The 24,851-nt window shown below is 42.1% G+C and overlaps 1 protein-coding gene across 3 annotated transcripts; it reads left to right on the top strand.

Moving 5' to 3' along the window:
• The first annotated feature begins 1,376 nt into the window (after positions 1-1,376).
• draxina (dorsal inhibitory axon guidance protein a) lies at positions 1,377-22,586 on the top strand. Of its 3 annotated transcripts, none has more exons than XM_080423230.1 (7): positions 1,377-1,515; positions 12,655-13,183; positions 14,759-14,997; positions 18,661-18,781; positions 20,266-20,358; positions 20,810-20,899; positions 21,362-22,586. In XM_080423230.1, exons 2-7 carry the CDS (start codon positions 12,676-12,678, stop codon positions 21,472-21,474), a joined length of 1,164 nt encoding a protein of 387 aa, XP_080279356.1. In that variant the 5' UTR covers positions 1,377-1,515; positions 12,655-12,675; the 3' UTR covers positions 21,475-22,586. The 3 variants fall into 3 exon arrangements, with proteins under 3 accessions (XP_080279356.1, XP_080279357.1, XP_080279355.1); XM_080423231.1 differs by having other exon boundaries at positions 1,378-1,515; positions 12,652-13,183; positions 18,664-18,781; XM_080423229.1 differs by having other exon boundaries at positions 1,378-1,515; positions 12,652-13,183.
• Positions 22,587-24,851: the final 2,265 nt, after the last annotated feature.

The following is a 24,851-nucleotide window of genomic DNA, read 5'->3' as shown; positions in this document are numbered from 1 at the left end:
AATCTCAACCTAGGGCAGAAGTAGAAAGAAAGCATATTTTATATCAAATGATTCATGTCAATGTTTACTCAAGTCTTTCATGTCCTGTATACACTACAGACATCTCCCTCCCTCTGACTCGGTGAATACTGAAATGAATAATTGAGCTTTCCTTTCTAAAGAAAAAACAATCTTCACCTAAACGAATAAAGTTCTCAAAGCATTTCAAAAGTGCACACTTCACAATGCAGGATATTTAGATGTTAATACTGCTCAGTTAAGCATAACTTTGTGCATGTGGGCTAAGTCTGTGGAGGCACTTATATGCACAGCTTGTTAATTCAAGCAGCTTCATGCCAATATGTTGCCATTGTAAGCGTTTTATGCGGAAGAACAGAGAGAAAAAAACATTCAGTGTCTAAATGTCAAACTAACCCATTGAGGATTCGAAACACAATAGGCATTACAGAGTGTTTGTGAATTTACAATTCGGCTTATTTGGGCTCTAAGTAAGTCAGTATTTTGTTGATCCAGTAGGAAACTGATCATGTAATTTGGATCCTTAGATTTTGAAACTTGGATAACATTTTAGGATTCTACAGTCTAATTATCATTTGAACAGGGTTATTAGGCTATCAGAATAATATGAAGAAATTGTGATCTATTAGAAAGAAATCCTTATGAATGATTAATTCAGTGTCTGTGTATCTGTATTTAAACTGTTTTTTCCCCCCTATGAAACAGGCTATTCTACAATTTCACAGCTTAAAAACTGTTTTTTTTCTTAAATAAAATAATAGCGTTCGCTGGTTGGGTTACACCGAAATGATTGACCTATCATGTCCCTGACGAAGGGGTCGCAGTTTTGCCATTTTGATCAATTCCATGTGGTTGAGACCGTTGAGTGGACGTGGTTACACACAGCCTAAAGATGGTGGCAGGAGGTCATGTGGAAATATTAGTTTGGTTCAGTGTTTCTTTGTCGCAAACTCGTTAATATCTTCATGGCCCTATTATCAACATATGGTGAAATCACGCTAGCTGTGGTGGACATTTGGACAAATGTGGACATTAAAAAAAAATGTCCACCACACAAAAATCTATTTTTGCCATGGACATGCAAAATGAGTAGACAAACATATCTAGCCTAGCCCCAAAAGACCATTACAAGTCTGTAACTCTGAGAGTGCACAAATGGAATGGAAATGTTTCCATTTGTGCACTCTCAGAGTTATGGGGGTCCTTGAAAATAAAGCGTTTCTCGATCTTGTTGTCGATTGCAAAACAGTGACCTCTGCCGTCACACAATTCGATATATAACCAGTTTCGGCATAACGCAGCACGCACACAGTCGCGCTCTCGGAGTTGGTCCTCTGTCTCCTCTCACTCTGTGATGAAGCAGACGCTAAGCACACTGAGCACAGCGACCTCATCCTCCCGGTGAGCGGACAGGACTACAGACCGTTCTGTCAGCCCTCAGCCATAAGGACCGAGTTGTTGGCAGATCTAACGTCTCAAAGGAACAAATAAACGCCGGTAAGACCCGTTTTATATTATACCACACACTGTTAATTAACCTAATATAGACGTAGACGTTGAGGCATGTTTTGACATTTTGTGTTTAAACGGATTGATGTCCAATTTAAACCAGACCTAATATGATTTAGTGAAAGTTAATTTCCAAATACATGGGTTGAGATTGATCTTCTTAATCTCACCATAAAGATACTTTGATTTGCAATATAATATGTTTATCATTATATGATTTTTTTGTTGTTGCGTTTTACTGTATATTATTGTTTGTCTTTAAATGTCTCGATGAATTGAATACAATACACAGGACCTTAATGGAAACAAGCCCTGAGGGCTTATTTGGGTTATCCTTTTAGCATTCTTTTGTATAAATCTGTGCCGCCGTGCCTTTTTTTTTGCAAACTGTTAATAAAGTATTCAATCAATCAATCAAAATCAGCCCGTCTATTAATGAGACCAATTAGGTGATATTGCTGCACCAAAATGCTTCTAATTACTAAACAGTATGTCATTTGTGGAGTAGGTATAATGGTGACTGATTTGCCAGTAGTTTATTGTTGTATGGGGAAAATAACTAGGCTTAAAGTTGAAGCCTGTATTAGTGCTGAATCGATTATGTGCTTAATATCATCAATCTGAGGTTCAGAGCAATGTTTTTCAATTATGTTTTCCTTTTTTTTTTGCGAACTGGAGAGAGACAGGAGGGGGGTTGATTAAACTGAGGGGCCTCAGTGTGAGACTGTTATTAAAAATGTACACAGTGGTGGAAAGTAATGTACATTTACTTAAGAACAATTTTCTACTCCACTACATCTCAGAGGCAAATATTGTACTTTTACTCCACTACAATTATTTGAAAACCTTAGTTACTAGTTACTTGGTAGGTAGATGTTGGTTATTACAAGCTCACAATGCTTCGCATCTGCTATTTTCAAAAGATTTTAATACACTTGAAAACGTGTGAAATGGGACATTCTGCATTATTAGTACTTTATACTTTTACTTTTAGTACATTTTGATGCCATTACTTTTGTTCTTTTACTCGAGTACATTTTGAATTCCGGACGTTTACTTGCAGTATCGATACTTTTACTTAAATAAAAAAATAAAAAAACTTTTTCCACCACTGACATGCACTGTAGAGCAGGTGAGGGGTCCGTGTATGTGTGGACATGTCGTTAACAAGTATGTTAATTAAAGTCAGTCAGCGGTATGGTACAGACTCAGAGCATCAGATGCTGATCAGATGAAGTGCAGACACCCCTCTGTGAGGCACCACACCAGGCAAGGAAAACAAAGCCCTCATAATCACTAATGAAGGATGACTTATTTGAAAATTAATAAATGATAAACTAATTAAGGCCATCTCATTATGAACATTGTATTCTAGATGAAAATTTATTTATGGCCTATAATTTGCAATTGAAGAGGTTTGTGTGTGACTACTACTACCAGTTTGAACTAAAGTAACACTGGAGAGATTGCACAAAATGTTTTTTCTTCTTTCTTTTGAACAGAATGGAGGTAGGCATGTAAGTAAGTTGACGAAATAGAAAAACACTTAGCTTTGTTAGTTCCCCCTGCAGTATTCATAATAGATAAAATACACTGGATGATGGATATAAAATTCACTCTCCACCATGCACTGTGAATGTGCTTGTTATCATCAAGTGCAGTTGCAAGATCCACTCAGCACTGGCAGACGGGCAAGTTTATGTTTGCACCAATGGGAGCTACTTAAAATTATTATTTATAGAAGTTATTTTCCCGAGAGCGACACAGTTGTATGTGTCATTCAAGCATCTAAGTGGAGCACTTCTTCCCCAACCAAGATGGCTGTTTTTCTTTAAGCAAGCTATCTGAGTCTTACAGTGATAGAAAATGCCAAATGCTCTTTTCACTGTGGATAATTAACCTTTTTTCCCCGTTTTGTGTGCTGAGACAAAGCCGGGTGTTCTGAAGTTCCCATGTCGTTTTGGTTTCAGTAGCTGGAGTAGCCCTCTCTCTCTAGACCACTCAGGCTGGAGGGGCAGGTGGTGAAACAGGTAGAGATCTTTAAGTACCTGGGGGGCACTGAGATCGACCACCACCTGTCCTTCACACAAAAAGGCCCAACAGCACATGTTTCTCCTGAAGGGTTTTAATTATTTAGCTTAATACTTAATCACAGAAAAGCAAGGAAAAAAACTCATACGAATTATCGACACACAACCAGAATCACCAGCACCACTCGGACCCAAATGCTTGACCTTTAACAGTCCTGCAGTAAAAGAGAAAGGCTGACTGTACTCTAAGGACCCTTAAAACGCCCCCTCCACACACACACACACACACACACACACACACACACACACACACACACACACACACACACACACACACACACACACACACACACACACACACACACACACACACACACACTCCCACCAGGCTGCCACTTCAGAGCACCTCTGGCCAAAAACAGAACTCAAAAGTCAAAAACTCTTTCATCCCCACTGCAATATCCATTTTAAACAAGGCCATGTACTGTCACTGCTTTTTTGCTTTGAAGTATTTAGAGTCTTGATAGTGTGTTTGTGGAAAGGTGAATTCAGCTGGTGTCCTTATCTGCCACTAATCAATAGATGCCATCATCTCTTTGTTCTAATTACACAGGATAGATTCTCCCTTCCTCTTTGGCACTCACTCTCTCTCTCTCCCCCCCCCCCCCCCCCCCTCTCTCTCTCTCTCTCTCTCTCTCTCTCTCTCTCTCTCTCTCTCTCTCTCTCTATCTCTTTCTTTCTTTCTTTCTCTCTCTGTCTCTCTGTCTCTCTTTCTCTCTCTGCACATCCCTCCCTCTCACACAGTATTACGTCTTATTCACTCCTTTGGTCTCAGTCTCTCTCCCTGCATGTCTTTTGTTTGCCTCATTCTTCTGTTGCTCAGTGGGATGTCTTTTGCTGTGCTTCTGATTGCGTCTCACAGCATTTTTGTGGGTGTCTAGGGGTGGTTACCCCCGCTGTGTGTGTGTGTGTGTGTGTGTGCGTGTGCGTGTGTGTGTGTTGGGGGTAGACATACATACGCACACGCACACACACACGCACACGCACACACACACATATTGAAGCATGCATTTTTATGCATGTGGATGTGCTGTTGGTTAATGAAAGAGTGTTGTTGATTGGGTGTATCCATGTATTTGTCTGCATGCATGTGTAGTGAAATCCTCAGTGCTGGGTCAATTTTCACACTCTCAGGGTTAAAATGACACACAAGATTTGTGGATGTGAGTGACAGAGGAAGAGAGGGATTGAAAGCTTGTTTATGATGGTGGGAACATGTGCAGGGTCTGTGTGCGTGTGTCTGTCGCTGTGTGTTTTTTTTTGCCCACAATTTGAGGACCACATCGATCGGGACATCGGCGATGTTGCCGTGCAACCGCAACAATGTTCTGATCTTGCCCAAACATCTGCTGTACCTGCAATTAGATTACCACAGAAGCATTGTGGGTGGGTGTGTCTCTCTGTCACTGCATTGCCTCACTTGCTGACAGATGGACTGTCCTTATGGCTCTTTTTTTATCACCCCATGTCGTTTCCAGGGATCTCCCCGACCAATGCTCACCTAAGGGCTGCAAAAGCTCCCAGTCAATGTGTGAAATCCGCCAATATTGTTTGTGGAGGCTTTTGGGAGAGGAAGCATTTTATATTGCTGAAGTCGGTGGTATTGGCCCTTGAGGAAATGAACTTTTTTATTGTGCTCACTGCAGCTCGGCAAAGTTGTTTTATTATGCACAGGCGCTAACTTGGGCTGTAATTTGGCTGCTTGTTATGGAGCTGATATTTATGATAATATGATGTGAGCGAACTAAGCCTATTTTCCCCCCTCGGCAGAAAGATATGAAAGTAAATACTCCAGCATCAAATATTTAACATCATTACTTATGATAAAGAGGAAGCTTCTTCTACTGTTATCTCTGTGAAAGTAACACTTCAGTTCAGGTTGGTTGTCGGTTGAACATAGAAATAGCCTAATAAGTTAAAGGAAACAACACATGCATTTTGTTTTGCTAGTATTTTGAGAAGTATTAGAGCAGAGGTTTCAGTATTCAATTCACGATTCAATGTTGTAATTTCAGTTAAACGATTGCCAGGAGCTCAGTCTGCGCAGGAAAGACACAACATTATGTACACCATGTCTACAGTATATCCCTCACACACTAGCCATGTTACAGCAATCAAATCACTATCAGACAATTTGCAGAGAAATAGTGTTAACTGTGGATTAAAGCCATTATTCTCCGTTCATTTTATTGGAGAGAGAGAGAGAAAGAGAGAGATGGAAAACGTGGTTGATGGGGAAACTCAGCCAGGCTGACACACAGGTTTAAAATACTGCTTAATAACAGTCGTTTGTGCAATTTGGCTGCTATCAACAGAAAGGAGAGCACTCTATTTCCGAACCTTGGTCTAGTCTCTTTCTGTTAAAAAACAAACAAAAAAACACACACACACACACACACACACACACACACACACACACACACACACACACACACACACACACACACACATATTCAAGGTGGCCTGAGTCTGGCTGGTTGTCTGTTTAGTTTTTCTGTGGTTCCTTTGTTTGGTGTGTCCTTATGTTCAGGATGGTTGCTATGACAGATAATAGAACAGGAACAGATGGCTCTTGGAGGTTTGGTGTCCCAGCAGGTGAAGTTAAAGATGCACACAGAACAGCAAGCACCCTCCTGACAGGGATGCCTTTGGCTTTCGCCTCACTGCTTTTAGCCCCTCACCCACCTTCCTTTCAGACGTTGTGGTGTGGTGCTTTGGCCCACTAGCTGTTAACTGTAGTTTTATATAAAGTCCAGCGCCACATTTCTGGCTGGCCCTATAAATGCAAATGTCTCTGAATAACTGAGTAACTGAGTGACTGATAAATTACAGAATTTGTCAGCTGGTTGGCCTAACAACGAATTAGCCAATCGCAGGGAAATCGTCCATCCAGGCTATGGGATGTAGTCTATCCTAATAACCAACCTTTTCTTGTCATTTGACACTGCTGGTGCTACTTGCCAGGGTTGAGTACATATCTCTGACCCTTGGGCTGGATGATTTACATCCAGTATTAAACTAGCATCCGTCAACACACCACAAGGAAGCTCCACGCCTTTGCTCCCATAATAGAAAGTGAACTGATGCTTCTGACCATATGAAGCGCATCTGTGACTGTGCCCTTACACTGGTCAGGTGTCGCCACATCCTGTATTCCTCATTTGAAATAAAATCCCTCCAGCATTTCCTACATGGTCCAACCCTATACTACGTTTGACCTAGTATTTCATATGAACCCATGGTCAAATCTAGGATACGGTTAAAGAACATTAAATCAGACCATTTGACTGTTTATACTTCCTGTATTTCTTCACAAATAATAATTGTCAGTGTTCGCAGCAGGATTGACATTCGTTGAGTTTAATTTACATGAATTTAAAATCTATCTTTATCGATACTTTGGATAAGCCTCCCCTCTAATACTGCTTTTTATTACTGTAACTTGCATTTTAAAGAAATCCCCACCTCCTGATTATTGAAAATGGGGTTTAGAGAGATGACATCAGCCTGGGAACAGCGGGGGTATATCAGATGCACACCCTCCTCCACAGCAGCCCCTCACCCCTGGGTCTGAGACTAAGTACCCACTTACATACCACCACATGGCCTGGTCCTCATACTCCATACCCTTTCCACAATCACACCTCTTTCACACTTTGATCCGCTGTCCCTCTTGTTGTACCAGCGTGGTCTCCCAGAGACTTAGCAGCAGATGCTTGCCCGCTGTGCTCTACCATCTCACAGTGATGTATAATACAGACGCTTCATGGCGGGTGGGGGGTTGTGTTGTTCTCGCAGGGTGCGTACCACACACCAGAGAGACCATGCTTAAGACACGGAATGCTACCCACCGTGTCCCATTATCACTTGCAAACTATGTCTTATAAAAGGACCACCTGTTTGCGGATAGATGAATGTCTCAGAAAGGAAAGCAACGGGTTGGGGGCCATGGTGCTGGGGGGGGGGGGGGACTTCCATCACCACTGCCCTGCCTTGACAGGTCTATTCAAGCCTTGATGAGTCTGATGCACAGTCCATTCGGTCTCTATGGAGGAATCACTTCTCTCTCTTTTGTGTGGGAGAGGAGGTGGTGTGGAAACATCTTAAATTGTGAAGCAGCTCTGCATGGCAATCTCTCATTCCGTGTCAGATTTAATAGATTCTGAGAGGTAGTATTTTGATCTGTGTTTACTTTGTCATTCTACACCAGAATGGTTTACTTGGATAAATATGATGATGAATTCCATTCTTCATTTTGAGTGAGGCCCTTTAAGAAATGATTACCAGTACAGGCTCTGGTGATATGCCTGTACAAGGCCCCTTCTGAAATATCCAGCTCACCTACCTTAACACTTCACCTCTACTTATAAGCCTGATGAAGCCCTCAGCGAGAATCTCACATTAAAGACCCTTATTTGGACTAAATGTTTTGTACGATTACTGTCACTAAAACATTTGTGGCTCATCTTTCTTGCAGTTGCCATCACCTCTTCTCCCACAGTCCATGCTGTGCAAAAGATTTACTAGTAACCTCTAGTTTAGTTTGTCAGCCATTGACCATATTCACACGGCAGCCATTCTGCTCTAACATTATACTCAGAGGGGTGGGAAACTCCACTTTGACGGGGTGGAATCTCCCACCCGCAAGTATGATGTAAGAGCAAAATGGCCACTGTGTGAATATGGCCAAAATGCCTTTTTTTCAGCACCACCACTAAGATAAGATGAGACCTTTATTGATAAAAAAAAAATCAGTTGCCAAAGGCAGCACAGCAGTTAAGATACAGTTACAGAGCAAGAAAGGTAAAGTACTGCAGATAGAGCATCACACAAATCTTCAGCACGTCTGCAGTACCCCATGTGCCCAAAAGCTCAGGGACTTTGAGAAATGACCATATAAGCCAGTGGCTCTCAACCTGTGGGTTGGGACCCTCAGGGGGCCGCAACATGATTTTGGGTGATGTCCCCAGATCAGTCCTCATTTTAAGGACTTTTAAAACCTTTTTAGTACCTTAAAAAAAATGAAATGAAGAAAGACCATTACTGCATCAAAAGTAATCAACAAACTATACTATAAAAACTGGTCAAATATTGACCAAATGGTCAAATAATATAAGAAAGATATTTTCAGCTATTTTAACAATATTAAACTATGAGTCAAACTAAATGTAATGCCTCAACTCCTACAATTCCAAGTGCTTGTCGGGATGGGGGATTCCCAGTTCAAATTATTGTTTTGGCGTGAAAAGGTTGAGAACCACTGATATGAGCAAGCATTGCCTTTCTACCCAACAACAACACGCTTATTTCCCTGGCTCCCCACACGCCGCCATGCAACACCTCAACCGTCAAACACGCAGGCCTGATGACTGACCAGACACTTTTACGCTGTGACACGACCCTGTCCTCCCCCTCAAAAAGGTCTCACCGTGGCGGCCGCGGTGCATCATCACAGTGCTGTTGTTTGCAAACAGCACAGCTGCTTGTTGAACTCCCAGAGGCGAGCTGGAGCAGCCAGCCATCTAATCCCTGCAGGGCAGCGCCATGCAGGAGCACGGCATTTAGAATGTCCCCCGACGGCGCAGTACCCTCCTCTCCCAAGCCCTGTATGCCATCTCTCTCTCAGCTGCCCCATTTCTAGAATCACCTAAATAACCCCGATGTAAACCCCAGGGTGTGTGTGTGTGTGTGTGTGTGTGTGTGTGTGTGTGTGTGTGTGTGTGTGTGTGTGTGTGTGTGTGTGTGTGTGTGTGTGTGTGTGTGTGTGTGTGTGTGTGTGTGTGTGTGTGTGTGTGTGTGTGTGTGTGTGTGTGTGTGTGTGTGTGTGTGTGTGTGTGTGTGTGTGTGTGTGTGTGTGCGCGTGTGGTGCACTATCTGTGTGTTTGCAGACTTTGCACACAAACATGCTGTATCGACACACATACTGTGCATACAGTCACATACATATGCACATGCAGGGCAGGCACACACACAAGAAAGTGCATTTACAAACAGGCACAGGCACACACAATCACATACCAGCACCAACAGCTCAATACTTCTCCCATATCGATTTTCTGTACGCCCTGCACCGCCGCCTGTCCTTTAACACAAAGGACTCGCTCGCCACAGCCCACCAAGTGTTCTGTGTTCCTATGGCACTGGATTGTCCCTGCCTATCAAAACAACAAAACACACCCCATATTCAGGAAGGACCTCTGAAACTGTCATTCTTTAGGTAGGACGACAAACCACAGTTTCTTTTATATGAGTTGGGACTATTGTTGCATCAGTTGCCCCTCTGTTCTAAGATGCTGGGTTTCGAAGAACAGTTTGCATTATTAAAGACTCCGTTGGTGATCTTTCTTAGTGACTCAGTCATGGGTTATAAGTGTATTGATTTTTGGTTGAGGCTTGCAGATTGGAAACCAAGCTTTCCTCATGCACTCAAAACACATTTAGTACATGTAACATGTATGCTACATGCATAATGCATATATTTTTCAATGTGGGATTGCAGGCATTGCAAATCTAGGCAACCACATTGGCCACACTGGCAGCTTCTGAATACATTTAAAATGGGCCACACAGCCGTCGCATAGAAGTTGCATTTTGTCATTAGCCCTGCCATTTACTGTAGCATAAAGGAAGAGAAGCTACTTCTTTGTGAGCACTCAGATTAAAGATTCAGCAAACATAGAATTTCAGTTGAGTTTCACCTCGACTTTGGAAAATGGAAGCAAGGAGTGGAGGGCTCATGAGACACAGTGAATAGGCAGTGATGGAGGATGTGCGCAGTGCAGTATCTCAGTCTGAGTGTGGTGCCCCACGACGGCATGCATGGGAGTCATCTATTACAACGAGCACTAGTGTCCTTCTACTGATAAAGCTTGTGAGTCCAGATAACCTAGCCAGCTTGAGAGGCACGTAGTGATGTGTGCTACTCCCATCCTTGGGTCCATATAGTATGTTATCAGGATTGTGTTGAAAACACATTCTCTTCAAACTAGATCAAAATATGGATACATTCATTTAAATATAGTTTAGACACACCCTGCTAATTTGTTAGTTTAGTGGTATCCCTGTAACCATCATCCCTGTTGAAAAACTACTGCAAAGAGAATGTCGTACGGTAAAATCTCTTTTGGGATGCATTCTGCTTCCCAACACTTCCACAGACTTGTGGGTTATAAAGACAAATCAATTATGCTAGATTCTAGTCTACATGGACGCCACCATCTGAAGCAGACACATCTTTTACCTTGCTGGCTGCTGCCACCACGTCTTAACAAGAACACAAAACGAATCCAAGATTCAAGAGGATGTGTTCATCGCTCACTCATGTGCAGTGAAACGTTGGTGTGAGATGCTCCTCAGACACTTTGATCCCTTAATTATTTTGAGCAGTTTTTGTTAGCAGTATGTACACACTCAAAATAATTAAGGGATCAAAGTGTTCCCTACATTTCTTTGAGCAGTTTATATCAACCAAAGAAAGATATAACGGTTATAATACGAGCAAAAACGTAGCAATAAAGTAACAAAATGAAGAGTTTATCAAGTGTGTAAAGTGCTTAATCAGAATAATTTTCAATCACAGTTTTTTTTGTATTCCTTAACCCATGAAAACTGGAAAATCATCTGACATTTTAGATTTTTGCCATTGCTATTAAAAAATAGCAGATATACAAGCTCACAGTGCGTGACTTTGTGCCGCGCTGTTTGCTTGTACATCTGCTATTTTTGAACATTTTTGAAGAATCTTGAAAGAGTGAGAACTACTGATTTAGAAGGCATTTTGTAGAATCTGCCTCAGGTCTTGGGTTATGGGTTATGGGTCAAGACTGCATGATATCTGCAGGGATACCAGTCAGGTTTTGGGTGTAGTTAGACCAGTGTATATCAACCTTTTTTGTGCCAAGGCACACCTGGCATAGCCAAAAGATCCCAGGGCACACCTAGATATACGGTATATATATATTAGGCCCGTAACGATACAGTAACTGCATCGATGCATCGTTTTGAATTTTCAACGATCTACTATATCGATATGCAAACAGCTAAATATCGTATCGTTTGACTTTGAATCGTATCGAATCGTTTTGCAATGCAAATAATCGTATCGAATCGTTCTGCAATGCAAATAATCAATTATATCAATACTAAGTACTTTTAAGAAGAAGAAAAGAGAAAGAGGGGTTTATATCCAGTATCCAGGTATTTATTTTTCACACAGAATTTTTGGGTAAATAAATAGTTACTATATCGATTTTAAATCATTGAATCGAATCGTATCGTTCTAAATTAACCTGTCCTGTATCGTTCATGTATCGTATCGACTAAATCGCTGAATCGAAACGTATCGTATCGTTCTAAATTAACCTGTATCGTTCATGTATCGTATCGACAACCAAGTATCGTGATACGTATCGAATCGTTGTTAAAACGTATCGTTACACCCCTAATATATATATATAATTATATGTATATATATATATATATATATATATACACACACACACACACTAGGGGTGTGCCGATACATTAATTTCATGAAACAATACGATACGATATTGGGCACACAACTTCGATACGATACGCACTTTTTTATTATGAAATCATATGGGGGAGAAAAAAAGCAAATGCAAACAAATATTTCTGTTTTTGCATTATTCAGACATGCAAACTTGTAGCTTTTCAGCTTCCACTAGCCGTTTTGAATCCAAATAGGGCAATAGTGTGACACCTGACCCGAAAAAAAACAGCATGTTGTCACCCTTTTCACCTCGGGGCTGGCTGTTTGCATGCCTGATTATTATTATTGTAATTATTGTATTTTATGATATTTTTTCAAACCTTCTTCAAACGGCGCGGCACACCTCAGCAGTAGCCCCGGCCCAAAATTGGGACGTTTGCCAGGGTTGATATACACTGAGTTAGACCTTCAAAACTAGCTCACTAACATAAACACCCACTTTTAATATCACCACTCAAGTCATTCAGTCAACCTCCATGGCATAGTGTGAGACAATGTTTTCTATTTCTTTTTCCCCAGCAGGTGGCGCTGTGTTTTCAGACAATGGCTGTCTCCTGGAGTCTGATCTTGGCGTTCTTGCTTGCCACCCTGGCGGTTTCTCGCAGCGCTGAGCCTGGCGCCACCACGCATGGCAGCAAGAGGAGACTGGCACAGATTTCAGCAGGTGGCAGCAGCAATGCCCTGCAGTACCCTGGCCCAGGCTCACAGAGCCACAACCATGGCAGCTACGGTGGCAGGGAACATGGGGGGCACGGGAGCCAGGGGTCTCGGTTCGCCAAAGGCGGTGCCGCGTTGCTCTCCCGGAGGCCAGTTCATCCTTTGGCCAGGCCTGAGGATGATGGAACCGGTCTGGAGGGCCTGAGCCCTGTGAGGTTGGAGATGGGTCCTGGCCGGGAGAGAGACAGGGTCCGCGCGAGCTTCAAGAGTCTGTCCCAGGTGCACGATAACCACCCGCTAGGGCCGCGCAAGGGCAGGGGCCATGGAGGACATGGCCACCATTTTGACCATAAGAGACATGGGAGTCGACGTGATAAAGGTCGGCATGGAAAAGGTAAGCTGTGAAAGGGGTAGATAATAACATATATACGTAACGTATATATAATATACTCTCTCTACATAGACAGACAGACAGACAGACAGACAGACAGACACATATATATCTTCAAAGCAGGGTTCTAAAGCATTACTGACTAGCTCTAAAGAAAATAAATTTGTTCGACCAAGACAACCAGAAAAAGCTAGTGCTTCTCATGTAGGCTGAGTAGAAATTGGCTATTTTCAGTTGCTTTTCACACATCATGCTTCCAAATCGCTTCCCTTTACTCCTAATTTTATCAATTATGGGCCTCTGGGGGTCACAATAGACTACCACATTCTCTTTTTTACTCTGGATAAGCAGAAGAAGCTACAAAACCAATAACTACAGCTCGGTGTATACATGGGGTATGTAATAATAATAATAATATTTATATAGCGCTTTTCTAAATACTCAAAGTCGCTTTACAAAACAGAAACAAAATAAAAACAACTTTATTAGGGGAAAAAACTAGTTTAAAGGTTCAAAACTAAGTCTGAAAAGGTGGGTTTTCAGTGTGGTTTTAAACGTGGCGAGGGTGGGGTCAGCTTCGATGTGAGCTGGGAGTGAGTTCCATAAGGAGGGGGTGGCAACTGAGAAGGCCCTGTCACCCCAGGTTTGTTTCTTTGTCTTGGGGACGTCCAGGAGGTTGGCATCACCCGACCTGAGGGAGCGGGAGGGGGCGTGGTGTTGGAGGAATTCAAAGAGGTAGCGGGGAGCCTGGTTGTTGAGGGCCTTGTAGGTGGTGAGCAGTATCTTGAAATCTATTCTTTGTTTGACTGGGAGCCAGTGAATGTGTGTGATTGTGGTCCCTGGATCGGGTTCTGGTGAGCAGGCGAGCGGCAGAGTGTCTCACACAGCAGTGTGGGATAGGCTGGGACGAAGGCGGGCAATGTTGCGAAGGTGGAAAAAGTCAGTTTTAGTGATCTGGTTGACATGGGACTGGAAGGAGAGGGTGGGGTCCAGGATGACACCAAGCAGGTGAGAGAGTCTGGGCCAATGATTCCATGTTCTACATGGAACTGTAGTTATTGGTTTTGTAGTATACACAGTATGTGAGTCATTCTTCATGTACACTATACCAGACAGGGGTAAAAAATACCATTTACGAATAGCTCACAATGTTTGTTTTGCCGGAGATGTGAGGGTTTGTATGTCCGGAAGCTGAAGCTGTCAATCACAGGAGAATATATTTAATTGACTGTCCTAATGTACCGCAGTGGTGTGTTCTACCGTGTTACGCTATATACGTAGCATGACGTGCAGAAGGTTTTGAAAAAAAAAGCGTAGCCCTCTACTAACCATTTCATCCATTGACCACGCGCGAGCGTAACCACGACCACGCGCATGTCGAGCATATCGTATGCCCTCCGAAAAAAACTAGAACACACCACTGATGTACCGTATATGGCAAACACAACCTATCTGCGACTCAAAGCCAGTTAAAACACACCCAAAGAATCAGGTGTGAAGTTAAGAGTTGGTGTTGGTGTGTGAATAATCAATAGTGCCTTTCTCCTCCTCTCCTCCCCCACCTGTGCTTTTGTTTAGGGTTTCTTCCAGAGCCTGAGCTCAGCACTCTCCTAAAGGACAGGGATCTGTTTGAGGAGCCTCCCTCCTCCTCCTCCTCCTCCTCCTCCTTCTCCGATGCCTCCCCCTCTCTCAACGTGACCCCGCCCAGTGAACCTCCTCCCCCCATTGCCACCGCCGTTGGCTCCGGCTCGTCCATGGTTGCCACGGTGATGAACGAGCATCCCCCAACACTGCCCCCAGCCTCCACCAAACCACAGGTACCTTCTATTGGAAACCCAAGTAGTGCTCATTAATCCATTCGGACCGGAGAAAGCATCTTCATTTTAGATTTGAACCACTTTAACCATTATTTTATACTTTGGCTATTCAAAAATAGCAGATATACAAGCTCATAGCACGGCATGGAGTGCCGCCTTATGAGCTTGTAGATCTGCTATTCTTAGAAAAATCTTTGATTGTATATATTCTTTTACAACATTTTTAACTCAAATCTTTGCTTCTGGGGGGGTCCCTGGAACAAAATATTTTGAGATGGGGGTCTGCGGCCAAATACATATCATTTTGAAAGGTCCTTGACATGAAAATGTTTGAGCTCCACTGATATATAGCAACATACGTTTAAAAAAAACGGTTAGGATTTAGAAGACATTTGTAGAATCCCCATAAGCAATAATATTTGAGTTACACATTTTTGCTTTATAAAATATATATTTTATATTCAAAGCGCTCATAGCTCAGCACTCGGCGCAATCTGCTATTTTTGAATAGCTCAAAGAAATCTAAAATGACACAGATGCTATCCCGGTCTTAATGGGTTAAAGGGGGTGCATCTGTTGTGTGACTCCAATGTGCAAGGGAAATAGAGCGAATAAGCCTGCCCACCGTCCCGCCTCATTCTTCCCCTTACAGACGTGATATTACAATAAAGCTCACATATCTCATTTTGGAAAAATGACGCTGCCTTCACAGGAAGCCACCGGTGGCAGTGGCAGCTGTGAGAAATATCAGCCGGTGAGCCAGGCTCAGTGGTTTTTGGTCACGGTATATATGACAGATATGGCCACGCATAATAGCATGCAAGGCCCCCTGGGTCACAATGCTGCCGCTGGGTCGAGTAGCACTCACTCCATAACTGTCACCCCTAGTCCCTTTATTACACACTGTACTTTGGCAGAACAAATATGTGTACTTAATTTACTGCTTGGCTTGCGTGTGTCTGGCTGAAAATTCCCATTGAATGATTTCAGTGTCATTATGGCCCCCTCTCTCCAATGAATCAGATCTCCTCTTCTACACACTGTAAAATATTTGGTAATTTTACTCCGAAAGTGTACAAATGGACCCATACGTTGATATTATTTTCTCATTTTGATATACCTTTGTCATGAACTATTATGTTTAAAAAATGACTGTGACAAATCTCCACCAGGAGGCATGCTCTAATAGTAATACTTACACTGTCTGACTAAGTAAAGCAACAGTGCGCCTCTCTGTCTGTCTCTCTGTCTGTCTGTCTGTCTGTCTGTCTGTCTGTCTGTCTGTCTGTCTGTCTGTCTGTCTGTCTGTCTGTCTGTCTGTCTGTGTGTGTCTCCTTCTCCTCTCTCTCTCTCTCTCTCTCTCTCTCTCTCTCTCTCTCTCTCTCTCTCTCTCTCTCTCTCTCTTTCTCTCTGTGTGTGTGTGTGGAACACAGAGTGACCAACAGAGGCAGGCATGTACTGCAACAAGCATTATCTGTTCTATCTTTTCAATCGTCAAAATGAATACAATTGAAATACACACACAGTAGTAGCACATACATACAGTACCACACGCACACACGTCGTGCATGCATGACTGCACGCATGCAGGCGCTCAGAGAGAGACACACAGACGCACACATAATGACCAATCGTGTGTGATAAAACCATTAAGACATCGTTAACCACAGTGAATGATAGGCTAATCGTTTCTGATCCTCTGCATTGATGATGCTAGTGCTAGTTGACTGGTCATTCTGAATTCTCCCAGCTACAAATAGTAATTGGTCTGCATTTCTATTGCACCTTTATCCAAAGCACTTTACAAAGTGTGTTAGATTCGCCCATTCACAAACTGACGGTGGAGGCGACCTTTCAAGGTACCAGCCTCTTTGGGAACAGTTATGGGTTCATGTCTTGCTCAGGGACACTTCGACATAAAGCCAGGAAGAGCCGGGGATCGATTCCTAAATGGCCACTCTACCAGAGAGAGAGAGAGAGAGAGAGAGAGGTGGCTAGGCTAAGATCTATGCTTGTAGAACCACATGCTATGCCCCACGCTTAGCAAAAACTTCTCTCCTTTCTCCATTGAACTGACTAAACGAAACACTAAGGAATGTCAACAATATACCGCAAGGATGATATTTACATTCACAATGCATTTGCCACATTTCATGCATTTAGCCGATGCTCTTATCCGGATAAGTGGACTCATTACTATGGGTTATGGCATACAGTATGTGTGTGGCTTTGCTGTCCTTGTGTTGAGTGTTTGATATCTGAACTGTTAGGCTGCTTGGTATGCTGTTTATGCTACCCTTTAGACAGAGCATGTCTTTATTCTGCGAGCAGTCAGATATTACTGTTGCCTGCTGTGGAAAACAAGTCATCGGCCCTACCTCCCCTGGACCTGCGCTCAATGATACGGGCCACGCTGCAAGACTTCTTAATTAATGTTCGATCCCATGTTGATGGCTAAATGAGCAGTCGAGCACTAGTAGTCCATCGCAATTAATCTAATTGATGTTTCCATACACTTCCTGAGGGTGAGAGGAAATGAGTATGGATCAATGGGCGCGTGAGGGGCTTGCCGTAGATCCTTATGTTTTGATAGATCATTCTTTCAATGACCCAGCCTCCCACATTTCCCCCCCGAGACGCCTCTTGGAGGCCTGCCAACATGATTATTTTTCTTACTTGAGGGGAATGACACCTTTAAAGTTGTATTGGATTTTTATGGCATTTATAGCTAAAACAATTCACAGTGCAGCTGTCTTTTACAGCGCTGGCATGATCAGAAGTCCATGGAAATGACAAATTAAAGCAATATTTCTGCCTTGGTGGAAGATTTACATTCTTTCACTCTCAGTCTCACCTTATGAATTCTTTATGAATGCCTGAACAGTCAGCTTCTGACAATAGCTTTCCTGGCAATCCATAAATGTCACTGTTTGTTTAGACAATGTTTCTTTTATGAATACAATGTTCATAAAAACGATATCAAAGAATTTCTCTTGCATTTGTTGTACAGTACGTATATATTAGAAGATTGGCTTTTCGGACTAAGTTGTGACTGCATTATTTAGGACAGGACAGTAAAAACAGACAGGAAAGTCAGGCGGTATATCTTATAAGAGAGCCTATTACTAGAGCCTGTTTCTAACATAGAATGTTACCATTACTAGTACTAGCTAGTCAGAGTCATGGCGTAGCCAATTTTAACATATTAACAATGTGATCAAAATCAAATCTATAAATTAAAAGCCTGAAGTACAAATACATCTGTTGTACTAGTAAATCTGAAGTACAACATTGATTACATCACTACCTCACAGATCACACTGTATGCATATGTAGGCATATATAAAGTATTTAGATTCTATGTTCTGATAACTTTTTTGTCTGTAAGGGAGTGATCACACCGATTTGCATCGCTACAGATGCGGACGCTTCAGGAAAAATGCAAATTGGCAGGTGCACCGACACATAGTGTTTCTAGCGATCACGGTGTGATCATCCCCTTACCCATCATATATCAATCTGCCATCTCTATGCCATATTTTATGATATGAGTATGGAATTATTGCTCTTTACTCATTACTTTGATTTGGTTCAATGATCGATGTGATTAGAAGTCATTGATAAGTCATTCGTGTAACTTTAAGGTGTTCTCCCTTTTGTCAGAAGGTTGGCAGAGGAAAGGGCCAAGGGGACGTACTGCCGACTTTGGACATGAATCTCTTTGACTGGACGGACTATGAAGACATGAAGCCTGTCGACTCCTGGCCGCCCTCTAAGAAGAAAGGTCAGCTGTCAATAATCTTTCCATCATTGAACACAGTGCCAATCATAATGTGTGATGGTTGGTGGTTGGATATTGGATCTGGCAGCTCATGTGACTTTTGCTCGACTGAACGATGGAAGAAATTCAACGCAGAATCACTGTAGTGTATTCCCGAACTACACATGCAGAAACATTTTTCATGGTGACTGGTGCACTTGACAGTGACACCAGAGTGACACACAGAGCATCAGGACAATAAATTGGCCATTCTCATATGTGGACCATTTTGCTCCTATACGCCCTGATGGGTGGATGATGTGTGATTATGGTCAATTGAAACTCACGCCTCAAACTGGCTGGAATGAAATCTGATCAGATTCTCTCTCTTTCTCTCTGACCCTGAAATAGAGTGTGCTTAGTAATTATATAACTGCACTACCTTGGAAACAGCTCGGTAAATCCAACATTTTATCTCTTTTAGCTTTTATCATGAACTGATAATGAATGAATGAATGATCATGAACACTGGGTCCCGTACTTCCTCCTCACTTACACATTTGCTATTTGCTAATTGCTACCATCAGGCGGCCGTAGCGGAATGGGCCGTCTGGGAACAGATGGTCCCTTGTTCGGCCCCGGCTATGTGTCAAAGTGTCCCTGAGCAAGACACCTACCCCCCCCCCTCCCCCCAAAGCGCTCATCATAACCATCTAAGCAGCCATCAGCTGGGTGAAGCTGGTACTGAATTTCCCTTGTGGTGTGGGACAAACAAAGGTCTCCCTCCCTCCCTCTAGTTTCAGCTACTACTTAAACATTAAGTTGTGTAACGTCTGTTGAGATTGTTATGTCTTCTGACTGAATGTATTGAATGTTCTATAATGTGCTCACAAACATGAATCATTAACATGTCGTCGTATGTGAGTCCTGTTTGCTCAGGTACAAGTACTTTCTATAGTCCTTCACTAGGTTGTCACTGCACCATGAGTCAAAGAAAATGTAGATTTTACAATGCAAAAGCACACCACCGTCAACATTTAGCATAGCATGCTTAATTCCTTGTTTCATCAATCTAATTCAGACTTCCATCAAATAAGTAAGTAATGATTTGCACGAAGTACCAGATTATAAATTGAGCTGTTAAAAATGTTGACGGGTAAGTATTTGAAAATCAATTAGTGCACGCTTATCATTATTTTAACTGTGCCAATGTGGAGTTCCTCACGTCTGCTCTGCAGCCCTTGAACACACGATTTGAGCACTTAGAAAATGAGGTAGGGAAATAGAGGCTTCGGTACTGTACCCACACAGAGTGTTATCCATGGGAATATAACAGTATAATACTGTATACTGATCTCAATGACACCACACCATCCATCTTTATGTGCTATTTGTCAGTGAGTGACATTAAGCATCTCATCAGTAATCCATATGTTTGTGCAAGTCTGCACTGTATTGATCGGTGACCTTTAATATCAATCTTGTGTTTATTTTTCTGCCTGTTGCAGACAAGCGGCGCAGTAAGAACCTCAGCAGTGGGAATGTGACCGTGGACACTGATGGCATCGAGCCATGTGACCACCACCTAGACTGTCTCCCAGGTCGGTTGGTGCTGTATTTCACTTCATGCAGGGCCTGTGTTTTTTTGTGATATTATATAATGAACTTCATGTATTATTATTATTATTAGTTGTAGTAGTAGTAGTAATAATAGTAGTTGTAGTAGTAGGCTATTATACAGATGAGTTGTTCTGTTTAACCAATGTACATGTATAACATTTTAGAGCTAGTCAGGGCTTCAACAACTCTCTGGAACAACCTGCCCTGCTAAACCCAGCATGTTCTAATCGATATCTTCTGGACTTCTTAAAACATACAACCTTTAGATGAGCTTTTATCAGTGAGCCTGTTTATAGAGCCTGTTCTTTGTACCCATATTTGATTGATTCCTTTCTTTCTTTCTTTCTTTCTTTTTTGTGAAGCACCTTTTTGTTTTTGAAGAGGGCTACTGTATATACTGTAAATAATGTTTACTATCCTGATTATCATTAGGCTCCTGCTGTGACCTGAGACAACATGAGTGTAAACCACACAACCGAGGCCTCAACAATAAGTGTTATGATGACTGCATGTGTGAAGAGGGTGAGTGGGGGGAAATGCAAGTTCATACCATACATACAATGCTACCGCAACTTACCATATACTGTAAATATGACTCACTTCAAATAATGACTCAAGCTAACATTGGCTCATTGCTTAAGGCAGTATTCCACTTTGGTTGGACATTTTGGTTCAGGAGCATGCAGGCAACCTAATGCAGGCAAACTAATATTACCTGCCCTCGAGATCCACTTTCACCAACAACATCAAGGTAGTGGTAACTAGAGGTACCCAGAGTAGGCAATCTTGGTGGCTAAGTGATTTTCAGCTCTCTGTGCATGTATGGAATTATGTGGATCTCGGGATTTGTTTTTGCTAGCGGCCATTCTCATCGCTGTTCCAGCAACTACATTGAATTTAGATGTCTGCAGACTTATCAGTAGGCGGAGATCCTAGCTATGTGAGACAACAGTTAATGGGTGCTACTGTATATTTCCCTCCCAGGATTCCGCTGTTATGCCAAATTCCACCGGAAGCGACGTGTGACCAGAAGGAGGGGTCGCTGCGTGGTGCCAGAGTCTGCCAACAGCGACCAGGGAGCCTTCATCACTATCTGAAGAAGACAAGGACGGGAAAATGTGGAAGAGAAGGCGATACAGGTGGAGGAATAGGAGAAAAAAGAGCCCTTGACTACTGCTGAACAGACAGCAAGACGCAGCATAACACTGATGGTGGATCTTCAAGATTGTTTCATCTTAATAGTGCAAAGCATACAAATGTAACACAACACCATTCTGTGTTCATTTAACCTGGACAGTGTAAAACAACTCAACACAATGGAAGTGTTCATAAAAGTTAATACAGGTCAAATTAACTATGCTATTTTATTAGCCAAACTCAGTTGAAGCCGGTCCTTCAGCCATAGCAGTCCTATGAGTGAGCAAGCAACTCTTAAATCAACACTTCTCAGCTGAAAATAATTTTCATAAAGAAACATTCTGCTGTGCAATTATGCCCATGTGAGTTATAAAATATGACGGGTATTTTCCCAGGTTCCCCATGGGATAGGCAGGGAGTGCAAAACGCCACAGAGACACCATATTTTTAAGCACGCAATCCATTCATTCATTCATTCATCTTTGGTTTTGAGCTTTACAGCATCTATTCTCTACAGGGTCATGTACTGTATATGCGCGTCCAAACAAGAAACATGCAAAGACTCTGCTCGTTGTCTGATTGTCTCTTTCTGACAGACACAGGTGAAATAGTATTTACATTGTGAGCCTTTTCTAACATCCTTGGTGTCCCAGATATGTGGGGTCTCACTACATTGTGACAGCCCAGTGTCCTTTAAGTGGTCACCCACAGGAAGATGTACTAAACTGCGGTGTCATTGCCTAGACTCACTGATCTGTGATATAATAGATTGTACATTGTGGGGAAACTCCACCTATCTGGTACTCCAAGGCTATACGTAGAATATTACTAGCAGTTATTATTTGACCCATGTCTGGTGTCCTATACTGTAAATATGAATATGTTTTAATTGTTTGAATGTATTTTTTATCTGTAACCTCATAGTTTTCTTTCTAAAAAGCAATCACTCGGTAATTAAACAACAACATTTATTTCACTTTCTTTTTAATGTTTAATTTATACTTTTCTTAAACAGGACTCTTTGTCTATATATTGTGTTTTTCAGCTTCATTACTTTCATGATTAAACATTTACCAAGATATACCTTATTTTTCTGTATGTTTCTGTCTTTAAAATGCAAACCACTCTTATATTAAAGTGAACATCTTGAAATGACATACACGTGTATGTACATCTTAAAACAAATTGTGTGAGAAAAACATGGAGGTTTTGATATAGATACTGTACAAATACATATTTAAGTGAAACGATTGTTTTAATGGTTTCCAGTGACCTTGTGTTAGTATAATTTACTCTGCTCCTAAAGGACTATACATAGCATGGTTGTTAATGAGGTTTTCAATGTACAACAGTGATAGCTCATCGCCAAGTCCCTGTTTAATTTTCAATGTCAAGCAGCTGTATTTTAATTAAATTTTCAACAAATAACTTCGGTGCACCTTATTCCGTCAACAAGATGCAAAACATATGCAGGCACACTGCTCCCACATTTCATACAGGCACAGAACACCCTGCGGAGTGTGTGTATACATTTGTATTGTGAGGTGTTCAGTGGGTATACAATGACACGTTGCCAGGGGGGTATATTCCCATTTGAACCACTCATCCATCAGAACATTCCATGTTCTGTTAAAAAAAAGAGCATCAGCTCAGTGACACTTCCTTTCCACACACTGTAGTAGCCTATGGCGAGACACTGAAACGCAAGGGTTATATGGTCACCAATCCTTCAGCCAGCTGTGTACTGTATGCTTCTATTTATGGGCAGATAGGGCAGCAGAGACAGGGCGAGTTAAAATATCTATCAATGTGTGGTCTCTATCTCTCTAATGGTGACCTCGCAAGGTCATGCAGTATCTCAGGTGGGATGGATCTCCTGGAAACGACTGGCCCAAAACAAATGGCTCTCCCTTGCATTCTCTGGCTGCTTCATGTGATCACTGCAGCCAAAATGAGGAATGAATGCTCTGTGTGTGTGTGTGTGTGTGTGTGTGTGTGTGTGTGTGTGTGTGTGTGTGTGTGTGTGTGTGTAGTGACTTCATATTACATTTTGTGCCAGAATCTTCTGAAGGAGGGTGAGACCTTCAGTGCCTCGCATTTTCCATCAAAGCTGAACTCGTTTCACCCGTACAGGAATATGTTTGAATTTCTCTTTTGTCACAAAAAGTTTTGAGACAGGGGGGGGGACTGGGATCTCAAAGAAAAATATCCACAGACCTTTTTAAAAGAAGCACAATCGTTAGCATCTATTAGTAGAAGAACACGCAAACATTTTTCTTACCTAATGATTGGCTCACTTAGATTATTATAGTGCCATCCTGATTTACGGCTGTGGAATAAAAGCGGCAGTGATGTATTTTTAACACCAATCTCTGAGAGAATGCTGTACTGTGATAGTGGATGCTTTGCCCAAAACCAGGCTCAAAGCCAGCCACCAATGGTACAGTAGATTGCATACAGCCGTGCTCCAGCAGGATACACAGAGGAAAGCAACACAACATCACTGGGTGCAGGGAGACACTATTAGATTCATTGTTGAATACTTGGGAGTCGTTAACCACTTAAGCACATGAACCCTATAGCGTCCCCATTCTGGGCATGTCATAATGGGTTGATCTGCTATTTCGGGTGAAGAGATTTGGCATCAAGGGAAAAAAGGAGGGGGCAAGTACAGAGCTGGAGGACAATGATTAATGAAGTATATGTGGGGTTTAAGTGGTTAAACCCTGAATACTTTATTGTATGTCAAATGGCGAAAATAGATGATCTACATGTTCACAGAATGTTCTTCTATTTTTCGCCCAATGTTCCCCTATTATGACAATGCGAGAATAGGGATGCTAGGGTTCATGTGGTTAATAAGTGAAGTGTCCCTATAGCACAAAGTTTCAAAATTGCTATGATTTGAGAAGGATGTGGGGGGAAAGGTTTTGGGAGTAACGCGGAGGTTAGTTCAGGATGGGTCTTGCTAGATACGGATAAGGCTGTTTCATCTTTCTAGCTTTCAGAGACCTGCTCAGACTGTAAAACAGCACATAGGATTAGATGAGATGGTCATAGGGCACTGTACCGTCCTACAAATTCAAGGAGCAGTGAATGTGTGAGTAGTGAAGCTATGAATTGTGCTGACAATATATGTTGTTGACTCTGTACAAAATTGATTAGCATTCTTTTAAGTATTATTTTGGGCAATATTTGAAGGCTGTTTCTCCCCCCCCCCCTCATTTTTGATATAATAGTAGAGACAGAGGAAAATTAGGGGAAAGGACAGGTCACACAGGCCATGCAGAATTTAACTGGGAACGTTGGGTGACATCTGGTCTTCTACTGGTGCACC

The sequence above is a fragment of the Gymnoscopelus braueri genome (assembly GCF_963280865.1).
Source record: "Gymnoscopelus braueri genome assembly, chromosome: 3".
Lineage (NCBI taxonomy): Eukaryota > Metazoa > Chordata > Actinopteri > Myctophiformes > Myctophidae > Gymnoscopelus > Gymnoscopelus braueri.
The sequence above is the reverse complement of the archived record's forward strand: the minus strand, read 5'-3'. Positions and strand labels throughout refer to the sequence as shown.

Coding starts and splice junctions, on each gene's coding strand:
- draxina (XM_080423230.1), top strand. CDS start 12,676: ATGGCTGTCTCCTGGAGTCTGATCTTGGCGTTCTTGCTTGCCACCCTG. Junction 14,998..18,660: donor CAGCCTCCACCAAACCACAG/GTACCTTCTATT, acceptor CCCTTTTGTCAG/AAGGTTGGCAGAGGAAAGGG. Junction 18,782..20,265: donor GCCGCCCTCTAAGAAGAAAG/GTCAGCTGTCAA, acceptor TGCCTGTTGCAG/ACAAGCGGCGCAGTAAGAAC.